General features: G+C 36.0%; 1 protein-coding gene across 3 annotated transcripts in view; it reads left to right on the top strand.

The window, feature by feature from the left end:
• The window catches only part of RALYL (RALY RNA binding protein like), a 376,147-nt gene that overhangs the window by 189,494 nt on the left and 159,337 nt on the right, over window positions 1-27,316 (top strand). For all 3 annotated transcript variants that reach the window (XM_083879489.1, XM_083879490.1, XM_083879491.1), the window contains exon 2: window positions 1,390-1,668. In XM_083879489.1, the coding sequence (XP_083735615.1) occupies window positions 1,413-1,668 (256 nt within the window). In that variant the 5' untranslated portion in view covers window positions 1,390-1,412. The remainder of the gene's footprint in view (window positions 1-1,389; window positions 1,669-27,316) is intronic.

The following is a 27,316-nucleotide window of genomic DNA, read 5'->3' on the forward strand; positions in this document are numbered from 1 at the left end:
GCGTTCTTGTCTGGAAGGTGAGGTTTGGATCCTCTGGGATGGAGATAGAAAAAGTGCTGATGGCTGTGACTGTGGCTATTTTGTTCACCAGATATTCTGCGGAGTTCAGTGACAAAGGTTTCTTTTTCTAGCTTCATTATATGGTAACTACTGATTTAAAATATGAAACTTCAGATTTAGATGTTCAGAATAGAAGTTATTATACCTTTTCATTCTGAGGAATGAACTGAGTTTTAACTGTGAAAAATATTTAACTGGATTCTCTTCTTGCCTGAGTCGTTACTCTGATCTAGTCAAAAGTATGAACAGGTTAAAAAATAGTAACATAGTTCTTGGCTATAAGACATGACCTATATTTGACTGCTGCCTAAATTACTTTCTTCTTACAAAATAAGTTTTCTCTACTTAAAGTTATGCATATTTTTTTGACATTTCTGTGGTTTACTAAAGCTAAAGAAAACCCAGTGCAATGTTGAGACAATTTTTTTTTATTTCATATCCTTATTAGTAAATTGATGTAAATCAAATGTCCTGCTGGCATGTGGAATTTTCATACAAATTATGAAAATCACATGCATTTCAGAGTGGTGAGGGTAGATGAACACAAGAAGTGTTGATTTCTTTTTCTTCTTTTACCAAATCTTCCCCAGAAATAATGTAGTTATTCCCATCAGGGATTTACCAGGATGCATTTTGACTTGTGACCTCAGATAAAAGAGCAAAGAAACAAGAAAAGCTGTATTCCTGGAGTTAAAGTGGTTCCTTTTCCTACTTTTTAATTCTCAGAACATAAGCCACTGTCTTTTCTCGCTTCTCTTTTTGTACTGAATTTACGGGGAAAATTGTTCTGATAGAAACATATTGATTGCAGTAAAGAATTGTGTGTTACTTGCCTTGCACACCTCACAGCGATATTTAACTGGTTGAGAAATGTGCTCTAACTGACACCAAACAAAAGCAGAGCTGTTTTTCATTTTAAGAGTTTGCTCTCTACATGGCCTTGAACGTTCATTTCTTTGACAGTAGATAATGATTTATTCTCTTGCTTTGCAGTTTCTAGATGGCTAAGTACTTAAAAAGTCAATATTGAATTTCTAAGCAGAAATCCACATATGATTACAGTAAAGCTCCTCTATCACAGCATTATATTAAGTGATGTATTGATATATTTCGCATCTATAAAAATAAGAAGTTTAAACTTTACTTTTGAGCAGTATTTTAAAATGTGCTATCTTGATTTTATTGATAATATGTTTTAGATAGTTTGATTCTTCTGAGTTGAGATTCACCCAAATTAAAAAATGAAATGTGAATTATTTCTGGAAAAATCATGCCAAGTCAGGGTAACTGTATGCTTAGAAGCATAATTCTCTTTGTTCTTTATTTAAGGTTTAAAGCCAAGTGATCCAACCATGACTGGCAAAACACAGACCAGCAATGTCACCAATAAGAACGACCCAAAGTCCATCAACTCCAGAGTCTTCATTGGTAATCTGAACACAGCTATTGTCAAAAAAGGCGACATTGAAGCAATTTTTGCAAAGTATGGGAAAATAGTAGGCTGCTCGGTGCACAAAGGCTATGCCTTCGTACAGTACATGAGCGAGAGGCACGCGAGGGCCGCCGTGGCGGGAGAGAACGCCAGGATCATTGCAGGGCAGCCACTAGGTAAGGATTGGTTAATACCATTACAATACTGCCTTCTCTTGCTTTTTTATTGGAAATGTCATCTGCTGCTGGTGCCTGCCGGACTGTTGAGTTTGTTTTGCTGATGTTCCATCTCAGCATATTTCCAGGGTGTTGAAACTGACAGAATTTCTAGTGTATGGTATGTTACCTAGGTTTTACAAAATATTTAGCCCTATAAATGGCTTATTTATTAAACAGATAGCTTCTGACAACTTTATACTTCTCTTTGCGATTCTGCTGTATTGAACATGATTGCTTTTGTGAGGAAAAACTATTTTTTCTTAGACTCTAGTTAGTAAATTCAGTGTAATATAACAAGGCTTGTCTAATAGATGAGGTTATCCTTCATGTAACGAATCTAAAATGATACGCAGCCTGGTTATGTGCCAGATGTTATACAGAAGCAAAAGAATAGTTTTTATTTGTCCTTGAAGTTGTACCAAATCAAACTGTAACAGTATTATTAGAGAAGCCTATTATTAAAAACAAAGGTTGCAGTTTTCCCACATAATACTGTAAACATTGTTCATTTGAATTCCAACAAAAGAAAAAAGTCATATTTTTGTCTTCTAGTGTTTTGTCATGAATGCTTAAGTAAAATCTAGATGTTACATAATGCAACTTTTACCTCTGAAAGCTGTTTTTAATTACATGTGTAGGCTGTCAATGATAAGCTCTGGAGTCCAATACTAGCCTTACCTATCATATATGTACAGTAGTAATGTGCAGTACGGCAAGATGTTTGGTGGGATTCAGAAGTCTTTCACTAGACCTTTTAACTGTGTTGCTCATATCTAACCCCAAGTGTGTAATGGCTATGTCAGGAAAAGGTGAAATGTAACCAGTGTTTTGGCTGTAAAAAGCCATAAAGAATGGATATGGCTTGTTCATTTTCAGTGTTGCAGGCTGTGGAAATCAATTTTACTGATTGTTTGTAGAAACGAAAGCATTTTTGTTAGATGGGTAGTTCTTTCATCACCATTGTTGAACAGTAACTTTAAGCTCCTACCTTTTGGGTTGAAGAGAAAAACAGATAAAATAATTTCAGTTGTATTCAAGGGGAGATTGCTTTCAAACTTCATTAGAAAAAGTCATACAGATGAGTGAAATAAAAGAATTCAAGTGGTAAAAATGAGGCAGCAAAGTCAGTCTGAGGGGATAGCATTATTAGAAGACATTTCCTGGAGCAGTGTTCTCCAAGCAATAGGCCATGTAATGCCATCAGTGCATTATTTACAGCTTTTTGCACACTGGTCTGACCAGATTTTTTAAACTGTGTTTTCCTAAGGCAATAGATCTGTTATTACTATGATTACTGTTGCTAGACTCTTTAAGTATTTCTTGTGGCATCTATAATATGCCAAGCATTTTGTACAAGGAAATGCCCTTGCTCTACTCTGTGTACTTTTGTGCTTTCTGTAGCAGGGAGGTGAATTTGTTGCAAAGGAAATTAAGTGACCAATAATTACTTGAACTGTTTGAATCGTTTAATAATAACAGAAATGGTTTACTCAATACTAAGTTTCAACTGTTTAATCTTAAAATACTTTGATTTTTATGCACTCTCCTGATGGCATATTCATGTCTTAGTTCCTAATATATCAAGGAATATAAAGAATAAGCAAGGTGAAATTTTCTTTTATCTGTTCCTAATTTGTTTTTTATTATATGTGAAATACAGTTTTTATCAGTATGGTTTGACATAAAGAATGAATTTGTAAAAGTGGTACTTCTCGTTAATGTTAATGTCTACTCCCAATTAAAAGAATTAATAGAAGCAATTTCTATTAATTCTTTTAATTGGGAGTAGACATTAACAGTCACCACACATTAATGAGTAGATGACTGAGAAAATTTACTTGGGATTATGACGCAGAACACCTTATGCACAAATAGTGCATTATTGCAAAACTTCTTGATGAAAAATACTTTTTTCTCTGTCCCGAGAGCTTTGCATTTTGAAATAAATAGAACCAATAAATTTATATCAACAGTCAAGTTATGGAAAGGGACAAGAGAATCCTGTTACAATTGCACAAATAAACTTGATTAATATAGATTACATTTTTTTAAAATTGTATTAGAATATATTAGTAATAGGAGGGCTGGATGATAGTCTATTTGAACTGGATAGCTGGATAAGCTATTTGAACAAAGGAGTATTTGAAAAAGATTATCCCACAGTACATACCTTATACTACTATACACTCTAGTCCTCAGTACCTCACAAAAGAAAGCATAACTTCATTTTGATTGCATTATTAATGTACATTAGCTCTTTCATGGTATAGTCAACTGAACCGTTTACATTAGCTCCTGCCTTTTATGGACTAATACTATTCAAATTTATGCAGCTTTTATCCATGAGTCAGAAACCATTCACATGTATGTATCTGAAATTGAAAACTGAACCTGTAAATTCTTATAGCTTTTTAGAGTGCCACACAATTCACTGAGTATCCTGTCCAAATGTTTCCTCTGAGGTGGAGTCACAAAGTATTAGGCTCAGTAGGTATATAAACAAGTATTTTAGCAAATTCTCAAATTAGATGTACAAATCTAAAACATTGGTATTGCCCTCGCTCTTGCCAGCTTCCTGTGGGTCATAATTATCAGCCTGTTGGTCTCATCCATCAACTCTGACGCTCCTACTGATGTGTTTAGTGGTCAGTGATACGTAATGGTGGTGCCATGGATACTGCAACTTGACATAAGAGGATTTAATGAGCTGTGTGATTATTTCCAAGCTTTCTGTTTCATAAAGCGCAGCACGCTAAAAAGCTGTGGGGTAGAGATCATAAAGGAACACAAAAAGACATGCTTGGGAAATTTATTGCTATTATTGTGAAGTTCAGTGTAGTTTCTTGAAGTAATATTCTGTCTTCATGGGAATAGCATGTTTTCCCTGCCCACAGAACAGAGACAGGTCAGTATAGGGAACAGGAGTCTGCTTCACAATGATTATTTTGTAAATTGCTTCAGGCTGGAGCTGAGAAAATATTGAAGTTGTTCTAGGACAAAACTGCAAGTTATGTTCTTAGTTGTGGGAATACATGCACATTATTAACTCTTCTCACGAGTTTTTCATCCATTTCAGCACATCTGTGAGTTATAAAATATTTGGGCATATCCACTTCCTTTCCAAATAGAACAAAGAAACAGGGTGAATAGTAATTATTCTGAGGAAATAGTGAGCCTTTCTGTGAATTTACCAAGGGTGATTTCATCCTTCTCTGATGAGAGAAGGATTAGACACCTGCTTGCTCAAAAACAAATGGTGCAAGTCCCTCATTGCAGCTGTGGGCTGAGGAAATGAGCTGACACCTTTCTCAGTGAGGAGTCCAAGCCTGAACACAGGATTTGAGGTGCAGCCTCACCAATGCCAAGTGCAACAGGATGATCAGTGCCCTGGTCCTGCTGGCCAGGATGCTATTGGCCTTCTTTGGCCTCCTGGGCACACTCCAGCTCATGTTCAGCCACTGTTCACCAACACCACCAGGTTCTTTTCCTCCAGGCAGATTTCCAGTCGTTCTCTCCCTGCTCTGTAGCTCTGCATGGGCTTCTTGTGACCCAAGTGCAGGAACCAACATCTGATCTTATTGAACCTCATCAATGGCTTAGCATATTGATCCAGTCTGTCCAGATCCCTCTGTAGTGCCTTCCACTCAACTTAGTGTTGTCTGCAAACTTGTTGAGGGTGCACTCCATCCCCTCACCCAAATTTTAAATAAAGATATACATAGGACCTTCTGTCTAAAAGTCTGGTGTAGCTATCATAGCAACTTCTAAATTATAATATCTATTTGATTCTTCTTGGTTTCTAGTTCACAGACTTTTACTTTATAATATTTTAATTATTATGCTGAATTTTTGTCTGTTTTCATGCACATTTCATACCAGGATAATACCTTTAACTTCAGAATGTTTCCTCACTTGTGCCTGAGAGTAAGCCAGGTCATCTCAGAGGTATCTTACCAAAACAAGTTAAACGGTATAAGGCTTGTACTTTTGCTCTTTTTCATGGAAGACATATGGAATTCCATTCTTTTATTCTTAGGAAAAGGAAAGATTACAATACCCAGACTACAAGAGGTGTTGTATTTCTCCAGTTGATGCCTTTTTAATTAATAAATTAGTTCCTCTGTAGCTTGAATCCTGTTTTGTTGCTGCAAATATTCACTTGTGTCTGCCTTTGGGTCTAAATTAGATGCAGTCTCTGAATACCAAGTGAGTGCACATTGACACGTAGTCTAAGGTAAGACGCTGCAGATATTTATTTTGAGAGACATACTCTTGCACATCCTTTTGAGAAGCACAAGAGTCCTGAAGGGGCTTTCCAAATTATAGCTGCCCAGTAGAAAATATCCAAGGAGAATAGCAGGTAATAAAGGGAGACTTTAGAGAGACTCAACATGTACCTTTGTTGCAAATTGAACTGATGTGGTAATACAACTGTTTTATCTTTTGTTTCCCTTGCCTCTACTCAAAACATATCTTTTCTATTTTATGTTTGTAATGTCTAACAACACTGAGAGACTAACGTGTATTTACAGAACAAGGACTCTCCAGACTGAATCACTTTTTCACCTCAATCTGAGCTACAGAAAACATAAATTGTGTCATGAAAGTTTCTGCCTTAAAAGGAATAAATACTTATTCTGTTTTAGTGAACTAATTTGTGAAAAAAGCACTTTAGCTTAATAAAATGATGGATTTATCCAAATTTTCTGGATGACTAATCATTACCTAAGCCAATGGTCATCTAAGATAAGAAAGTCAAATATGAATTAGTGGTTATTCCATTTCCACTTTGTCGTCAGTTTTCAGTCAGTAGCATGGAAGTATACCAATCTTTTATTTGTACAAACATAACTCATATTTTATTAGAGGAATCTTGATACTCTTATCCACCTACCTCCCACTAATGAAATGGCAGGATTTATCAGGAAAGCAATGTTATCTTTCTTTAAAGACTATAGTGGAACAGCAACTGAAAAGGTTTCTTATTTTGCTTTTGACAAATCTGACAAGTTTTAACGTGGGACAAAACATTCCAGGCAAGGACAATGACTATCTTAGAGAAAGCCCACAGACTGTACTGATTTAATTAAAAAGTAGGAATGTTTTGATATTTTGATGTATATTTTGATGAAATATTAAAACCAGAAAAATTATGTACACATAGTGATTAATTATATATTCAAATTGTATTTTAAGTCATGTAGCATTAAGAGACTGTATATTGCATTTTCACACTACTGGACCAGAAAGGGCAATGCACTTCATAGAAAATTCTTTGGTCCATTGTAACATCTGCAGGCTCACATTCTGATCTATTGTACTTTTACACCATGGAGCATTACGCCATGGAATAAATAATCTGAGAATTGTAACTCAGTAATACACAGGTGATTTTCTAACCAAGTGGGATTTCGAAAGCAAAGTATTCAAGTTCTGATAACTCATGATAACTTTCTAGCATATGGTTTTCAACACTTGAATGTTGTCCTTCAAAAAATATTGTATTCTTCTGGTAAAATAATCCAGTTTTAATGAATATTGTTTAAGCAAAAGCAAAATCACACTTGTGAAATGCTGTACAAGGAATTAGCATTATCATGTAAGTTTGAGAATAAAAAAGTTTAATAAGCAAATACTTCAATCCGTAGTAAAAAATTATCCACAAACCTATAAAACTTGTGGTATGTTCTGAGTGTTGGTTTATTGGGGAGATGACTTTTGCATTTGCTAAACTCATATAATTATTTGTTGATTATTTCAAATAGTGATACCAATTTCTTTTTGTAAAATACCTGTCGACATCCAGGCCAGGTTTTGAGGAAGTTTATTTGATCCAATATTTTTTAACACTGAACTAAGCATAAAACAATGATAAAGCAAAAAGACCACATGATCTTCATCCAAAATCAAACAAACAGAAACAAAACCCAAAAGAATAGTGCATTTGTAGCCAAGATGAACATAATGCCTAATGTCACAGGAACCTAGAGTGAAACTAGGGATATCAACGCAGGCTTGTACTGTCTTTACTCAGTCTTTCCCACTAAATCCCATCTTAGTCAATGTCTTCATCATCAAGCCCTCAGGCACACATAGATTGTTACAGAACACCTGAAAATCATTAAATATATTTCCACAGCTTAGTTCAGAGAAGCTAAATTTTACCCACTAGAACTGACTCTTTTATTCCATTAGAACTTGTTTCTATATTTGGAAAACATTGTAATCCTGTTTGAGCCTACTCTGTGCAGGCACAAGGATCCTGTCCAAAGCTATCTCATAGGTCTCAGCTTTTTTGCTCCCTACCCATGTGGTCTTGGTGAAGCCTGTGCAATGGCACACGAGTGTCAAGTCCAACTGTAGAGTACCTTGGATACAACAATTGTTGTTCACAGGGTCTTCTAATAGTGGATAATTTTCATATGTTCCTTACTGTTTCACTTTTTGGTGTCTCCCAATACTTTATACCTTCTATTTTTGCAGTAAGATCCTGCAGCCATAAGCCGGTTGTTTTATGTACTTGAACACAAACTCTTATTAAATCTTCTTGTCACTCCACAGTCCTGTTTTTTGTGCCCTTCTGTAATCAATATTTCCTCATCCTATAGTCACATTAACACAAACCGGTACTATTCCATGTACTATCCATGCATGTAAAGCAATTCATATAAAGCTAGGAAGGAAGGGTGATTTTTAACAATCATCCCTCAGCAGTTCAGGGCAGGGCACTATTGCACAATTGATGTATGCTTGTTCCAGAAGAGCAGGCTGAATGCTTCATCATGAAAGAAAAATCCATATTTCAGTAGAATGACTCATTTCCTTAGATTGAGAATACCTGGAATAAGAATGAGTGAGTTTTATTCCCCATATTTCACACAAGTTTCTGTTTCTCTCTTAGTGGGACTTGGTCAATTCCAAGTGAAACTACAACTTAAATCTATTTTTCATGTTCAGAAAAGCACATTTCAAGAAAATAATTTAGTTATAAGGTGAACTTAAGAGGGTGAAATTTTCCTTATTGTTTGCTTGGGATCTCTTTCTGTGAAATTCTTTATAAAAGAGTGAAAGTTTGCAAAGTTTTTTCCTGGAATAAGGTTTTCTACTTAGAGCAGCCTGATGTCAGCTCATGCAAATGTTAAGTATGCTCTCCATCATAATTCCAAAAATGATGACCTGATTGCTTGCCATCAAGAGATGTTATTGAAAGAAAAGTGTTCCTTCAAGGCTTTATAGAGATGCACATAAAGATACATTTAGTCTTCTGCACGGCCAGCTCATCTTTAAAATCCTAGACAAGGTGCTATTATGGGATCTTTCTATGTCCTTCTCTGCTGTTTGACATGTCTCTATATAGCACAGGTCCATCTGCATGAAATGTTACTTTTTTCATCATTTCATCCTTGGGTTTCATAAACACTCTATATCTTCTTGCAAGATGTGTCTGATATATCCTTAGTAATTTTGTAAGAGCTTTTCAAAACATTTAGATTATGTTATCACAAAGATCTCAGTACTAAGCCTTTATTATGTGTGTATCTTGATGAGAGTTTTTTTGGTTGTTTTTTGTTTTTTTTTTTAATTTTAGCAAACCATATCCAGTAGGTCCTTCTGGATTTGAATTTAATGCTTTTTTATTTCTGTTGCAGGTCTATAAAAAGTGACAAAAAAGTGTTTTCTTTTGTGACAGACAGAATTCTGTACCTTTTTTAAAATATACTTGCTTTGATTAGTGACTGCTGGGATCACTAAAAATGTAAAGCTATTACACAGTGTTAAATTCTGAACTCTCATAGCATCATGCAGTGATAAAAAATGTTGTTATGATAGGTTCTCACATAATATTTGTCTCTGTGTCTCATGTGGAATGTACTGTACAGAAACAAGAACTAAATCTAGGATGCTGTGCAATTTTTGGTTTAGTATGCTGGGAGGTCTTGAAGTCTACAGCTTCCGTTTTTTTCTCAATCATGCTTGATTTAATTTGATAGACTATTTTCCATGCATTTGGCTTCTTTCACTTCAAATAGATTCTCATCAAGAATGAGTCTGACATTTTCTTCTTGATTATTTGACAATACTCCACTATTTCACTTGCTCTGATGCAGTTACAGTTGCTAATGTCTTGTCAACTGGGGTTTTTTTGTGTGCCTGCCATATATACTTGTTTTCTCATTCTTTTGTTAAAACATTTCATTGGTGACCTTGTTCCAAAAGGTACATGGAGAAATTCACTTCTGCCACAGGTTGTATGGAAAGGGCAGATAATCAGAAGATTTCTCATCTAAATCTGACAGGACAAAATTTATCTTTCTAATCTGCAATTTGAGTTATGAGGGGTTTTAACAGGTATTCAGCACTGAATGGTGACAAGACAGAATAATGCTATTTTAGTGTACTGCAGAGTCTGGCTAAGTCCCAGCCCTGTTATTTGTCTTTGGACTATGATTGCTACAGCCATCAAATAGGTTTGCCTCCCAAGATACAACTCTGCTGTTTGCAGGAGAAAGTATAGCAAATATTTCTCCTGCCAGAATACTGATGTAGCATAATTTTTTTTTTCTCCTAATCATAGTCTAAATTCATGGAAGCTGGTCTTTAGTGTGATGAACTTTTAGGATCACTCTTCCTGTTTTTTTCCCTTCTTAACAGCAAGCTCAGCTAAAATGCAAGTGCTCTTCTTCTCTATTTAGCTTAACTGAGGACAAGAAATGCTTTGAGGGCACATTTGCTGTCACAGGTTTGATTTCATGTCTTAAGCCTACTTGCATTTCAGATGCAAGGAAAATACAGCGAAGGAAATCTGTTTCTTTTTCAGATTTCACACTTAATCCTACAATTCTTTGAATAGTAGATAGCCTCATCAGCAAAACTGTGTAAGTTATGTTTATTGGGGAAAAACCTCCCAAGCTTGGTTGTTTATAACTTATTAATAATTTAGTTATTTTTCAGAACATCATACTAAAATTCACAGGCAAAAAAAAGAGAAATTCGACAAAATAGATGCTTTTATTCTATACTACTTCTCCCTTCTCTAGGAGGAATATTAGTATTAATGAGCTCCACCAAAAGCTTATGAAGTTTCAAGTAAAAGTAATTTTCTAGGTATTTTAATGACTCAGAACTGAACACTATTCATATCCTTGATTGTTATAACCCTTTAAGTGACTTCAGTATCTCCTAAAAAAATAATAGAAACTGAATCAGACATTTTTCATGTCAAGACTTATAATTTTCAAAAGGCTAACTTTTGAAAATAATTCAGTTTGGTTTTAGTTTACCTTGGAAAATACCTTGTATTACTTACAAAATGATAATGCATCTTTAGGAAGACATTGTCTCTGTTCAAACTCAGCATAGAATTTCTAATTTGATATAAATGGAAGTTCAGATATGTGAGTTCCTCAGCTTTCTCCCTATCGTGGTTTGAAAGCAAAATGAGTGAGAGGCTCCAAGTCAGAAATACAATTTAATAAGAAAAAAGATAAAAAGGTAAAATAAAATAAATTAAATGCAATAACACAAAGGACCACTGACAGAGTCAGAATACAACCTGAGCAGGATGGTGGAAGCAGTCCAGATGAGGTGGTCTTCCTGAGGCAGTGATCCTGTAGAAAGGTCTGGTAGCTCTGCTCCTCTGGGAAATCCAGTAGGTAAGGGCTGCTTGTACTGTGCCAAATCCCAGCTTATATCCAGGTGGGAATGCTTGGCTCCTCCCCCTGAGCGGAGCATCTCACAATGGGATGAGGAGTTGTGCAGTGGGTCCTTGATGGCCCATTAAGCAGAGATAACTCCTGGAGGGAGTTACCTGTGAGTCATGGGCAAGGCATTGATGGGCCATTTGCAGAAGACAGACCAAAGGCAGGGGGCCTGGGAAGACGCTACCCCACCTGGTTTCAACAGTTTATGAAGATGGTGATAGAATAAATACTTGAGTACATCCTATACTGTAACTCAGGACACTCCCACTAAATGATAACAGTCAGGGAGCTGAAAGCTGTGGATATCCATTAGCTTGCCTCCAAAGGAAGTACAATAATTTCCACAACTAAAGGCTAAAGGTGGAAAGAAGTTGCTTGAAAGTCTTTACTGCCATGATTAAGATTTTATTATTATTATTATTATTACTATTATTTCTTTTAATTTTTTTTAGGTGTGAAATGGTGTGCTTGAAGAACAACTGTTTTCCTTTGTGGCATCTCACTATTTTAATATCTTTTACTTTTAGTCAGCTCTGTAGCTTGTTTACCCAGTCTCCACAATGTAAGTGTGCAGTGACTTGATGTTATGCAAACACTTTTGTTACAAGCACACTTATTCATACACATTGTTAAGACCTTATAAAAAACTAATATATTCATTTGACTGCTGTGGTAATTTGTTGTAGACACCTGTCCCACCTATCCTACTCTTTGCAGTTAAATGTCAAATTCTAATCCTCCTGTGCTTTGGTTCATTCTGCTCTTAATTTTTCACACAATCATGAAAAAGAGGAACAGAATATAATGGGTTTGAAGTGTGGAATTAACTTTCAGATCTTGAAATAAATATGGGAAGTGCATAATATCTTCTAGTTCTTCTACAATTGTAAGGTTTCTGGACTTACTTCCTGAAATCTTTGTCTATTTATTTAGTGATTCGTGTGAGAAACACAATATTTTAGTGAAAATAACAAGTGTAAAACAAAGAGTAGATAACATGTAGACAATAGATGACAGGAAAACCTGTATTTGGCAAAATCTGAAGCCATTTCAAGCTCTGATTCACTTCTCAGCTGTATGACTATTCAACATCTTAAATTTTAAAGAGATACTTAAAAATAATTATTTTTAACTATTTCTTTAGGTAAATTTTATCCTTTGATTTTATACGTCAGTGTTTTTGTTAAATTGTAGAATAGTTTGTGTTGGGAGAGACCTCATCTAGTCCAACCACCTAATTCAAGCAAGGCTGACAAAGCCGTGAACAGTCCAAAAGATTTGTCAGCCACTTTCCAATTCACCCATGCAACACATACTTCCAGTCTTGGATGTGAGGGTCCCATAGGACATTGTGTCCTATGGCACCTTGCTAAAGATGAAGGGCACTTCATCTTTAAACTGCCTCCTCCCCTATCCACTAAGTTATTCATCCCATCACAGAAAGCTCACTGGGCTGGTCAGAGTTTGCCTCACTGATGCTGTCTGCTCCTCATTATCTTGTCCTTCCTGAGTCTGGACACAGCTCCTAGGTTGGTTTCCTTGTAGTTGTCCAGTTTGTTTTGTTGGGATTGTCCACCTTCAATACTGAAAGACTCATCCTGATCAGAGGAGTAGGCATTACATGTGTGTTGGTCAGTAACAGATTCCCTATCCTGCTCCAAGCTGAACAGGTCGTAAACAGACAGTTCCCAAAAAACTTGAGGACATGATTTGCTTTTTCTTAAATTCCTTTTTTTTTCCTCCCCTCCTCAACCTCTTCCAAGTTCTGTCCCTTTACCACATTATTTCGTCTTAAAATATTCTACTGCTGTCTTCCCCTAGCCTATTTTCCCAGTTTTTGTTAACTTTACAAATTTATTTGATATTTATAAGAGCTTGTCCCAGAAATGTCTCTCTTATTCATGACTTCTGTCATGCCACACTGCCCTTATTTTTTTAAATGTGTAGTGTTTTGCCAGACTCAAGCTGCTACTTTTTGATGATGTCAGAGGCTGGGATTAATCATCTGCATGCAAACCTTAATGTTTCCAATCGACTGAGATAACACTGATTATGCCTGTAATTCCCCAGAGCGTTTTTCTTTGAAGACCAGTGTGACATTTGCTTTTCCCAGTCATCAGGGAGCCCCCTGATTTCTCCAGCCATTCAAAGGAGATAGAGAGCAGCCTCACAGTAATACTAACCAGCTCTTTTACTATCCCTGGATGCATTTTGTCAAGTCTCATATTTATTTTAGTAGTAATAATTTATATTTCAGTATATCATTATGAAAGCTTAACATTCAAAGAAAAGCAAACACCACATTAATTCCTAAAAAAATCAGTAAATTTCTTGGCAGTTTCTCTTTTCCACAATAAGAGTATTGCTTTCTTATATCTTTTTACTCAAGATTAGTAAAGGATTGTGAATTTACATCTGAATTCAAATGGTTCTTGTTTTGCAAATGTGGGTTATAGTTAGTCCAGCAGCTGATCCAGATGTTATCCATAAAGGTGGCAGCTCTCTTGCAAATGATGCCAGAATACATATAAAAGGAGTAATACAGTGGTGCTCTGAATATCTGTGCCAATTTCAGGCTGGTATTTTGAAACCTAATGGGATTGGGCTGTAGGGTGATAGGTAGGATGTTAATTTTCTGCACTAGTAAAACATTTGGGCTAAAAGAAATTAAACAACATCATATAGCAGCAAGAATCATTGGTTGGAGAACTAGACAGATTTTAAAAGAAATTAATATTTAGGGAAGATGAAAGATTTTTTAAATTTGGAATTCCTTTATCTTATAAGGCTAAATTGCTATATTGTTTTGAACAATTAGGAGGATACTATCAAGAGATGAAATTTTAGAAATTCAGAATGATAGGAAAACGGGTTTTGTCTTCTCTTTTTCTGTTTGGGCTTTTTGTTTATTCCTTGGAGCTTTGTTTTGTTTAGTTTCTCCTGATATACTTCAATGCACGTGACAAATAGGACAAATTTACATCCTAGAGTTGTAGAGTCACTCCTAATTGATATATCTAGAGTGAAAATTACTATTTGCCATTGTCCAACTTTGAAAATCAAGTTTGGTGCTAAGTGATCTTGCTGCAGTCCTAGAAACGCCAATCACCAAAGTTTGAAAACTTCTAGTTATTACTTGACTTACAGGAATGATCTTTGATAACTGTGTAAATAAGACCAGATCCACGTCTTAGGCAAATTCTTAAAGTTATAGACCTCATAAAATTATGTTGGGTTGTTTTGGGGATTTTTTTTTCCTGGGGAAAAACAAACAAAAAAAACCCAACAAAAACAAAGCAACACTATCCTTATTTTATCTCAAACTTAAAGGATTCATCATTTTAAGAATTGTTATTTTTGAAATTGTATAAGCAAAATCTAAAAAGTGCAACTTAATGTAGATTTCCTATCTAATCCATATACATGTATGGAAATCTCAGTGTGAACTGTGGTAAGGTTTGAGCCATTCTGATCTTAGTTAAAAGTAAGTTCTAATAATGTTCTCAAGAGTGTGAAAACAGACTTTGTGGAAATAGTAACACTCATGTGAAACACAGACTTATTTTGTGGGTAAGAACATGGCTGTTTTTCTAGGTTTTTTTTCTTTCTAGGGTTTTTTTTTTGTTGTTGTTGTTGTTTCTTGGCCAGACTTCGCTGAAAACTTTTAGAGAAAACTTAAATGCAAATTTAAAGAAAATTTAAATGCAAATGATCAAATCACAAGATAAAATCAACACTCATACTAGCATTGCAGCATCTGGAAAAACAGTTGTGAATTTTTACAGCCTGACTTTAGAGGTCTTTATTTTCTGTTAATTGGCACTTATGACTGCTTTATTTATTTCCTCGTCTTAAATTTTGATTTTGATGTATTTAAATCCACAGGCAGACAAGGAAGAAAAGGCAGAAAAACCTGTATTTTTTAGATGTGGTTAATAAGAGCAGTTATGTTGGGACTTTTTGGTCTAGTGTGCAAAATGAGGTACCAATTTTGATCTAATCTGATGTAACTTCAAAAATATATTGGTTGTAGACAAATTCTTTGTGTTTAAGGAAAAAATTAGAAAAAAAAAGAAACTAACTCCATTAGGAGCATATTGACTAGAACATAGTGGACAGTGGTAATATACCAGCTTTAGCACAAAATCCTGCTTCCTTTTTCTACCAATAGTAGAACAGAAATACATTAACAGAAACAAAACTTCTAGTGTTCCTATTATATCACTTTTGCTCTTTATGCTTTGGTCTTCATCCTGAAACTCTCGATTATTAGCATTTACCACACTTAGAAAGAATAACTTCTTTTTTCCTTACACTGATATCTGTTCATTGTCATAAAGTCAGTCATATTTTTCAATAAAATTCCTCTCTTTCTAGCTTTTATTTGCCTCTCCCGGCAAAATCTACTTTTTCCTTTTTCTTATAGCAAGTTCCTGTTCAACCAACAGCTCTTGCTGCCTTGCCACCTGCCTTATTCCTCAGAGTTGTTCCCTTCAGGCTCTAATGGAAAGCTTTAGTAATTCTATGCACTTTCAGTTCCCAGTGAGAGACCATCACCTTGGTAAGGATGGAGGTACAGAACTGCATGGTCACACCAGGTTTAGCAAAAGCTCTATCACAGAAACCCTTAGCAGGTTTTGGCAAGGGATCAAAAAGATTGCGAGTTCATTTTTTACTTCCTTTAGACATGACTTTACTTCCATGGCAAAACCCCCCATTAGATCCAATTTTCTTGGAGTAACATTGTCACAAGTACTATCATTTTACAAAAAAAAAAAAAAGTGATTTGTTCAGTTGTGTTCAGACAGCAAGACTAAAGTGCATAAACTACTGGACAGAAATGTTTTGTAAAACACTGGACCATGGACATTTATCTCAGTTTGATTCATATTTAGTTAGCTGGAACAGGACACAAAACAGGAAGGTGAAATATTATAATTTTGTGTAATTTCATGTCTTTTCTCTCTGAAATTGTGTGCTGCCTTGATAGCAGTGCCTGAAAAAGAAAAAAGCTCATGGTCTGGCCTTCTGGCCCAGGCACTCACAGATTTAACCCCAGTCTCAGGAGCATGACATTAATCCTGCAAGGGTTAAGCATTCTCTCTGTCCTGGTCCATGTGCTCCATGAATTCTGTGAAAGGGCAATCCAGGGATAGTAATTCACAGGAAATGTAATCTTTTATTTTTAGTGGTTATGTAAAATTACCAGTAGACTTCCAAGCCATCTGTTTTAAATTCTGATGGTATGCAGTATATCTATAGTGAGATACCCTGACAGTGAACTGCATCATCACTGTACACCATCTATTTGTTCCAGTAAAAGTTCATTAGTATTCACAGGGATCCTCTGGCTCTGTGATACTACCAGAAAATGTCAAATTGTTCTTAGAATTTATAAGTAGGTATAAAATTCATGAGCTGAGACAATGAAAATCCCAAAGAATTGATGGCTACCATATATTGTACTCATTTTGGCATATGATTTTTTTATGTCTACAGAAATGAAGGCTAGTCACCTAACCTTTCATCAAGTCAGCATTTTCTGAAATACAAAGACATGAAAAGTGCTTACTAATGATTGCTTGGCACCCATCCTAATATATCTAGAATGAGAACAGAAAAAAAAATTACAGCAAGTTCTATAGTACAACATCTCAGTTCCGGTTTATCCTTCAATAAAGCTTCCTTCAGTCTACATGCCATTATGCTCTTGAATCTTCATAAAAAGAGAATGTCCTAGTGTTCTTCAATAACCTAGAAATTTAACTTGGATATTTTTTTTTTAATGAAATTGATATGTTAATGAGAAAGTAAAACCTGTACCAAATCTGTGTAAAAAGATAGAAAATAGATATTTCACTGAGGCATCTTCTGCCTAATTTGGACTCAAACCAAATGTCTATCTATTACAAAATGCAATTTTCTAATTTAAAAACCTGTTGCAGAAGAAATCAGTATTGATAGATAAAGATGAACCAATTATGGAACAAATATGCTCTGGTTGCTTAGGTACAAATGGTCACAAGCTGCTCTTGCTTAATATGTACACTGCTTATAATGCCCAATTGGGTAAACCTTGAAAGTAGATATGAGCAAGCTGAGTTTGGAGAATGATGAAGTAGACATGTAGAAATATGATCAGGAAAAAATAAAATATTCTAATTGTTGCAAAAAAAAAATCATGAAAATAATATGGTCTACTTTAAAACACATCTTAAAAGTCTTAATCTAATAACGATTGAGGTAACTAATAGAAAATATAGAAAAAATGGAGTATATTAGATTTATAGGTACTTTAAGTATAATGAACTAAGAGATTTGTAGGAAAGGTTTCAATGCATTTCTGGTAAGAAACATGGGATGTTTGTTGTTTTAGTTTCAATATAGATAAATCTGTAAGGATTTTTCCTCCTGTGTTTGGAAGTTGACAGACACACCCAGATCACAGAATGATGATGACATGGTATCCATTCCAGAATTCCTTACAGGGCTACAAAATAAACTATCTTTAAATACTTTAAATTAATTTTAATCCCAGAATTTCTGAAGAACTAGCAGGGTTTTTCTCCAGGGAGATTCTCAGCTTCTAACATTTGGAGAGTTATCTTCAGTAAGTCTTGTACTGGAGCTACAAAAGGGTAGAGTTTTTACAGTGAGGATTTTTTCAGTTTGTATAGTTTAAACCAAACCAATATCAAAGTGGTTTATTGATTTATTAAGAACACAAAATTAATTGGAACTCGTGACCCATATCTATAACGAGAGATCATACTCAATTCAAGATACTTGCAAATTTTTATGAAATTATTCCAAAATTGTTAAATCCCTCTCTAGTATTAATCTCAGCAGAGCACATCCCTGCTGTGGAAGATGCATGCCCAAGTTTCCCCCACCTCCATTCTCAAAGAGTAGGTGGCAGGCAGGGGAGGTGATGGAGACCCCCAGAGGTGGAGGTTCTGGGATGTCCCTGTGTTGGCATTGCACAAACTGGATGCAGCAGCTGGGAGTGCCTATGCAGAAGCAGAACACCAAAGCCATGGAACAATATCTAGAAGGGTCATCACCCTGCTGCCCTGCTCTCCTGCTCACTACAAATCCATATTTCATCTGCATTTCTGTTTAGCTGACTTTTTTTTTTTTTTTCCCCAAGTGTCTTCTGGTAATTCTGGTAATTATTCTTTAATCTGGTAAATGGTTGCTTTCCTCTTTACCTTCATCATCTTTGGGCAAGTGCCATCTCAGGCAGTTTGGACATCCCACCCAACCATAGTCTTACACTCACTCCTGTCTCATTGGCTGCAGTTATCCTGGCCTATTTGCCAAGGCTGGACCCTTGAACACACCTGCTAGGAAAAAAAATAAAAATGAAATGGTAAAAGGGGCAGGCTGCATGACAAGAGTTCTGTTGTAATTATGTTAAATTGTAGGAAAAAAACAAAAACAATGAAATTGCTGGTGCAGGACTTGAATAATCAAGAATTAACATGGGGATAATGTTACTCATGTCAGCATGGCTTTACAGAAAATAGGGTTTGAGAAATTAAATATGTATTGTATTTTATAATTTAACACCATGTAATAAGGCTGAACTGATGGAACATAGTTTTGCAAGGCACTTGATTCATTCCAAGTGAAAATTCGATTAAGAAATTGTCTTATGACATAGTTATGCTACATGCCAAATGGATTAAAAACTAGTCTCAAAAGACTGGTAAAGGGGAAGTAATCATCCAGCAGGTGTGTGACTTTTGTGCAGCCCCTGGTAGAATAAGTTTTTTAATCATACTTTTACCCAGTTGAAAAGACAGCAAAAACCACTGATAAATTCTGTAGATGGCACAAAGATGCTGGAACTCAAGAATGCAGAATAAAACAAGACACTGATATCAAAATAGAAAACAAATACCAAAATAGGAGTCAAAATGTGACTCCTCTAGTTATAACTATATCTAACACATGTATAATCAGCTCTTCAGTATGGGAGAAAAAGGTGTAACAAAATCTGAAGGCTGGAAGCTTAAGTGCGAAAAAGCAAACCTCAAAATAGAGAATATTTTCTACAGTGAGGCCATTAGGAACAGTGTACCAAAAGTTTCAGTCAAAATTTCTAAAGTAAGCCTTGGATGTTGTCATAAAGGATATGTTCTAGCTCTGCCCAGACTTAATTCAAGGAAATTTTGTGGTCTGTTATAACAAACCAGACTGGAATTTTTTTCTTGTCCAGCTGTGAAAACTTCCAAAGACAGAGATTTGTAGATTCTTGGATAAACTCTATGAAGAAAAAAAAAAAAAAAACAAAAAAACAACCAAACCAAACCAAACGAAACAAAAACAAACAAACAAACAAAACAAAAACACACAAAAACAAAACAAACAAACAAAAAAATAAAGCCTTTTAATTTTATTAAGGTCCCTAAGGGTTTATGTCTGATATTAGTAATAAATCTATACAAATTACTCAAATGGTCTGATTTTGTCAGCACCTTTGGAAATTAGATTAGCAATACCCACCTAATGACAAGCATGTCTTAATTTAGCCAACAGAAATAAGTGGGTTTTTTTCAATGAAACTTCCAGTTAAATAAAGGAGAGGGAATGGGACTTAGAAGCATTCTAAACCACTGAATTTTTTTAGATATATTTCTTACAAGGTCTTTTTTGCATTTAGCTAGATATTAACGAAACTTGTAATAATCTGTAAGAATAAAGTGAACCTGTGAATTAGTATTATTTAATCTTTCTGTGCTACAGAAGCAAAAGATTTCCCTATCAGGTCCATAACTTCTTTTATATTGCAACCCAATTTTTTCATTCCAGACAGCAGAGATTTATTTGCACCCACCTTTCTGACCATCACAGGTATAATGCTATTTATCCTTAAGAAAAAAAAGACAGACAATGTAATAATGCTATTAGCTTAATACCATCCTAATGTCTGAAGTGTTTTTTTTTTTTTAGAATTAAATTAACACTGGTGCAAAGGGCTACAATCAAATTTGTTTGGAGAAAGTGCACTGTTCTTGCTGGAATCACTGTTTCTTGAAACTTCAATTAGTGATCTCATTCATCTTCTGTAGCTGTTATCTTCTACTTTGCAGTAGTATGTCAAATGGTGATCACACATCCATCACATTCCTGAATGTTTTCTCTCCAGAAAAATCCTGCAAAATTTAGCAGAGAATATGTTAACATTTCTCAAATTCCTTTCTCAAATGATTAATCCCTGATGGTTCTTTATTTTGTGTCTGGGCTGACATCAGTTCAGGAAAGATTAAGATTTTACTGCACTCATATTTTAGATCCTTATTTCAGTAGCTGCGGCCAGGATTCTTTCTCTTGTATCAGGGTGTCGCAATTACCATCCTCTCACATTTCCCTGAAATGCTGTTCCCCTCATGGGCTTTCTGCAATTTCTCTTCCTGGGGAACTCATCTTTTCAGATCTGAGCTCAGCCACACAGAAGTCTTAAAGTAATTTGAAAAGTTTCATTACTGTACTTTTTACAGTGACTTGTGTAGCCCAATACATGTTTATAAAAGTATATATGGAAAATGAGGTGCTTTTGTATGCATCTAAATAAAATGTATATTTAATATGAAATTTTGCAAACAGTATAATATTTGAAAATATATAATTTTTACCTTCTTCACCCAATTCTAGTCAGGCTGTAGCTGCAGAGGGAATTTGTTTTACAATGCAGGCACATCTCTAGCAATATCTTATGGCACAAAAAGCCCAGTAGATTTTTAATTTGCATAACATTACACATATTTGCATAAAATATTGCCCAGTTGTACTAAGAGCACCAGTTTCTCCCTAAGCCCCAATTAATTAATCTGTGTCCCTCCAGACTTAAAACAATTTATTATGCATTCTTAGTATAGAAACAGCAATTAATTATATGCTTCCCAGCCCCACATCAATCATTATGTGCCCTCCAGACAGCTTTGCACCTCTCCTAGCCCCACATCTGCCTGGAAACACACCCTCCTCTTTTTCCAGAGATGAAGAAGCCTTGTAAAATTTTGCCAGTCAGCTCTAGGAGCTCTCTGTCCTTCTTGTCCTTCAAAGTCTGAAGCTTTAGGACTCGTGGAGTAAAACCTCAGCAGCCATACTACTGTATATCCAAGGACTGGAAGAGGAGTGCAACTCAGTTTTTGTCCCCTTTCCTTTTTTCCTCATCCCTTTTTGTGAACTGAATAGAAGTGAGTGCCTATTGCTGCAGCTGTGCTTGGGTGCAAGAACTGCAGTCAGCCTAAAATGATCCAACCATATAAACCACTATCCAGACATTGGATAAGTGTAGGGAATGAAAATTTTAAAGGGGAATATAAGTAGTAGCTGGAGAAAATGCAGAATGAAAGTTATAGCTTGAGAAAAATGGTGGATGAGGAACTATCATGTATCAATCAATCTTTACAGAATTGACTTGTATATTTGTTTATCATTTACATTTGTTTATTCATGGTCTGTGTGAAATTACATCCTTTGCTCTTGGGATGAAAAGATAAATTATTGTCCCATGTTTATCTGAGTGTTCTGGGATTAGATTACAAATTTTACCTAATAACCTTATTCAAGTGTAGAAGTGAGAAAAGGTGAGGTTTCCAAAGATTTTTGTTTTTCCTTTAATTTCAGTACAAAGGTGAAGTTTATGGTTGCAGAAAGGGGTAGGAGGGAATTAAAACTCTGCCTTCCTTCCCAAGACCTCCCTTGGCTGAGTAAGGTCAATACACCAAGGAAGGAGCACTCTGACCTGACTGAAAAAATTAAACCTTTCTTCTCTCCTTCCTTTTTACTCTAGCTTCTAGAAAAACTTTAAATCTTTCTCCATGGTACCTGTTATTTGTATGGCATTTCTAGGCCCCATTAGGTGCACTGTACATCATCCTTCAGTTCTGTTCATTAAATTTAAAATGTGCATGCCATAAAATATCTATGGGTTTTAAGTTTGCAAGGGGAATATACTTTCTTCTTCTTTGCAACATTCTTTATATGTTGAATATTTATACCCATTTGTGTATTTTCTGACATAAGTATAGGCCTGCCAAAAGTCCCATTGTGACTATAAACTCCAGCTTTAAAAAAGTAGCTTAGCTAAGTTTTTATATTAACTGCTACCTATCACTGTTCTTCTGTCCTTATGTCCCCAGGGCTGAATCAGCATCTTCAAAGCATTCCTCTGCCCCTCACTGAGAGATGGGCCCCAAAGAAGCAGAGCAGGAGGAGGGCTGGTTTTGGCTATGACTTTTACAGACAGGGCAGGTCATGAAGTTATTTTTAAAGAGTAATGAAAATATATGTTGAATGCTATAAACAAGACAATTTGGTGGGAATGGGAGAGAACAGGCATTTTTCTGCCTTAGCTGGATAATCTGCCTCTTTTTAATCTCTTTACTCCTTACACACTGTCATAAAAAGAGAGACCTGAAATGTATATATGTTCAGCTCCATTGATACTGTGCAGTTCAGTAACTTTCTTTGCTAAATCTGCAGCCTTCACAGGAAATCGATAGCTAATTTTCTTTTTCAGAAAAAAAGATTTTACTTTTTTCTTATTCATCAATAAGGAGGTGTTATAATGTTTTGGGAGCTGCTACTAGACAGAATTCTTGAAAGCTGTATTAAGATTCTGTTTCCCCTTTTCTTCTCTTTGTAGTCCACTTCAGCATTAGTGATGGTCCTTCCATTAAGAGGGAAAAATAACTCAAGTCATAACTATCACTGACTCCCAAAAACATAAACAGATCTTTTATTTCCCTTAGGTATCCTTCCAGAAAGCTTATTTCACTTAAGTGTGCTAGATTTCTGTAGATTCCCCACAAACAGTATTTAAACCCTGGCTTGTTCAGAATGTGGCTTTTGGATCACCTCTAGTCCATGAAGCTGAAGTAAAGGAAAATACAGAATAACATTGTTAGGTGAAGAGGCCTATTTTTTGTCATATAAGCTGGGAGCAGAGGAAGTCTTGATGGCTGGAGGCTTTCCTGAAACTAGTGCTTTGTGTGGGAAACCAGACATGGCTTCCAAGGAAAGCAATAAGACACAATGTGGGGAGCTGCTGGAAGTTTATAACTGAAAATTGGTCCTTTCCCTCCCGTGGTGGCATCTTGGAAAAACTGGAATGAAGTCATCAGGAAAGCAGCATCTCAGACATCCTGGGAGGTGAATAATGGGTGAGAAGTGTGTGGCTAGAGCAGGGGAGTGAGGTGTGTGAACTGGGGTGGATGAGCAGTCACACTTGGAGAAGAGTTGAGCAAAGAAAAACTGGGCAAGTTGGGAACCTGAGCACTAAATAAGAGATGTGGATGCATCTGGGGAAAAGGTTCATAGAACTCAAACTTTGGTTTCTTTCTGGAATGGGAATTGAAATTATGCAAGGCTATCCCCAAGGAAGCTGTGGGGTTGCATGGATCACTGGAAGGTAGCTGCAGAAGGAACCAGAGGAGATTTCTGAAAACATGGCATGAAACAGCAAATATTCAATCTGCAATGAAACTGAGGGGGATATAAGTACAGAATGATGCTCTTTAGAAAAGATAACTGAACAGCTGGTAGGCAGTAACTACATCTCAATAGTGTTGTTATCTGCCCTTCCTTGCTGAGTTTCAGGCAATTGAGAGGATCCAGGACAAGAGACATAAAGCTTAAAACAAGTCCAGGAATACTTTGGTCTCAAGGAGGTTTTAAGGTTTCACAAGGTTCCTATGACTCATCCAAACATGTTTTGTCATATTAAGGCACAGTATCTTCTTCCAAAACTCTGCTTTCACAGCTGGACCTGTCTCCCTTCTTCATTCTTTACAAAAAGTCCAGAAATATTGCTGAATGAGAGTGCTACCAAAGATCTATGGCAAAACATCTATTGTTACTGCACCCAATATTTCTCTCAAATTGCACTAAATAGTCTTTCTCCTCAGTTCAAGGTCGTATGAAAGACCAAGGAGTGAGTGAAGATTAACTTTTTAACAGTTGAAGAGAAAGTTGATGTGGGCAAAAAGGAAATATTTTAAAAATTCATAACCTTGAGATTTCATTCTCTACTGAACACATCTGTGCTTAGATAGGGACATTTGGCAGACTTGCTATTATACTGAACTTCGGCTGCTTTGAGAGTTACTGCTGGTTTTGGACTCTAAAGTAGGCAAGGATCCAAAAAGAACTTATTTCCCCACTAAGCTTGGAAGGGTGCTCTACATTGTCACATTAGATTTAAACTCGTCTACAGTGATGCGCACCTCTGTGACCTGCAGGTATGATTACATGCAGCACCTGTGAATGAAATCACTATGCAAAAATAAGTGTTCTAGCTAGTTCAGAGTTCACACGGAGCACATCATAGTGGGGCTGTGCTCTCTGTGCATGTTCCTCACAAAGAGAGGAAGATTTGCCCTCATCAGGGCCTTCTTTAGCACCATTTCCTCCTTTTTAAGTGACTGCATCCTTCTGAGAATATTGAAGTGCACTGAAGCAACAGGCTGATTTATTCAAGAGGCATACATATATATATATATATTTAGTAAGTGGGTATTTCAAACTGTCTTATGAGACTTGCTGGAGAGCTGATCTGGTTAGCAGTGATTCTCCTACAGAGCAGAATTCAAATGTCACATCTTGGTCAGAGTATTCCATGGAATCACAGGGTCACAAGATTGCTGTGACATCATACTCCAACTTCCTTGATTAAGAATGCCTTAAAAATAATTTATTTTTAGACATTTTGAGTTACTTGAAAAAAAGAAAAAGATTAGACAATACTTAGAATTTTACTAAAGGTAGATAAATAGATAAGTAAATAAGTTAAAGCAAGACTATCTACTTAGCCTGTCAAATTTGGCCAGTTACACAGTGTATTACCATGATGTTTAGTCTGAATGCTCTAATCTGCTCATATTTTATTTTGGTTTCTCTTTTTACAATAGATAGTACTTGCTTTACTTGCTAGCTTTGCTTCAGATTGTTGCCTTGTTGGTATTTGCTGTTGTCAAGGCTGCTGTTGTATTAGTTTTCCATACCTGCTCAAAGCACTGTCAAGACAGAATTTGTCAGCATGAGTGCACAAAGTCCAACACATTTGGGAATATTCAGATTTACACACAAACCCTGCAAGGTACATTCTGCCTGAAAGGCAAAATTACTGAATCATTTGGATTTATTGTAGGACCTTCTGTGAAACACAAGTAAAAGTGGGCTGATACATCCCACATGCATCAGACTCGTTACATATGCTCTCTCCTAGGAATAAATGTGGCCCACATGAACTTGCAGACCCCAGACAGAATAAGTACGGATCTCATGGAACTTTTAATTCGATGACAAAATTTCACATTAAATAAGCATAGGATTGGACAGGTTTGATTGTTTGTTTTTTTTTAACTGAAAGTACTCTGCTGGACTTTTTTCTTAAGCCTAACATAAATTTTTACTTATTAATTATTTTTTTCAATTATTTGTTTTTGCAGCAGGTGCAACAAGTATGGTTTATAGGTGATATTTATTATTTTTATGCAGTTATGTTTTTAAATCTACTGCAAAAATTATAATTGCCCCTATTCCTTAATTAAGGGGCTGTGTTTCAGGAATAACGAGTGGGATTTATTTAATTATTATCAGCAAGAAAGTCTTTTTCTTTTCCTGAATCATAAAAAAAACTGTGTCATGCAGATTGCAAACTTATTTTTCTGATGCTTGAAATTTTTCAGGAGCTGTTGCTTCGCGTATCTGTCTCTCAGGTCAACTCAGTGTTCGGCTGGACCACCCTGCTAGCTCTGATACACCCAACAGTACCTTTGCATGGGTCTTTGGCTCCGCAGCCCCTTTGCCTTAGCTGTCACGGCCGTGGTTCGAAAGAGGGGACACTCTCGAGGCTCAGGAAGAAGGTTTTATTCGGGGAAAACAGGGGCAGTCCCTGGTTCCAGGCCTGTGCCTCTCGGGAGTGACCCCCGGCCTCGTTTGCAGGGGGTTTTTGTTCCCCACCGATCTCAGGGGTGGATACAAGTTACAAGACCAATGAAACAAAGCCAGGTGGGTAAGGCCAAAATGCAATACACAACATTAACAAATCAGGTGAATTTGGGATAGGGTCCTGGGAGATCCACCAATCACTGTCCAACACCTCTCCGAAGGTTTTGGGGCCTGGGGGATGATGGACATGGAGGGGGAGAATACAATAGGATGACCGAAACTCTGGGCAGAGGACTAGGTTGCCTTGGTAACTCTTATCAACTTCTGATAAGAACAATCCAAGACAAGAACTTTACCTGGCTAGGGTTAAAGTCCAAATCACATCAAACTTACAACTAAAAAACCTATGAGACAATTTCAGCACCCCCACAAGGAGCCCACATAAGAGTGTTGCCTGAGATTTAGAAAGTCTTACCGGTTATCTTTTTCCAACATTACACTAACACAGTCAATTCAGATGTTCTTTTAAAGGTGGCAAACAATGTAGAAAATTAAATAATTTTTTTAGATACTTTGAATATCTCAACCAATTCTGCTGAATAAAGAATAGTTAAAATTTTCTATCAAAATAAATCAATTCCAGTTGTTATTAGAAATACCAACTACAAAAATTAAACCAGTAACATTATTTGGCTGGTAAATAATTTCAACTAAAAAAAACCACACAAAATCTGCTAGTTGTTCTAGAAAATCAATTTTCTCTTTCAAATTACATCTAGAGCTGATGTTTGCTAATGTTTATTTTCTACATCTTAGTACATGTGTTTTCTTTAAACAAGTTTGGGGATTTTTTTAATAGAAGGTATCTCTGGGCTACAAAACTCATTCACATGAGGATCAATATTCCTTTTAAGCCCTCAGAATGTGTTTTAGATTTAACAAGTGATTCTCATCAGCAAAATCACATTTGATTTCAGGGAGTTCAAGAATAAACCTTATTA

Source organism: Zosterops lateralis (assembly GCF_965231275.1).
Source record: "Zosterops lateralis genome assembly, chromosome: 1".
Taxonomy (NCBI): Eukaryota; Metazoa; Chordata; class Aves; order Passeriformes; family Zosteropidae; genus Zosterops; species Zosterops lateralis.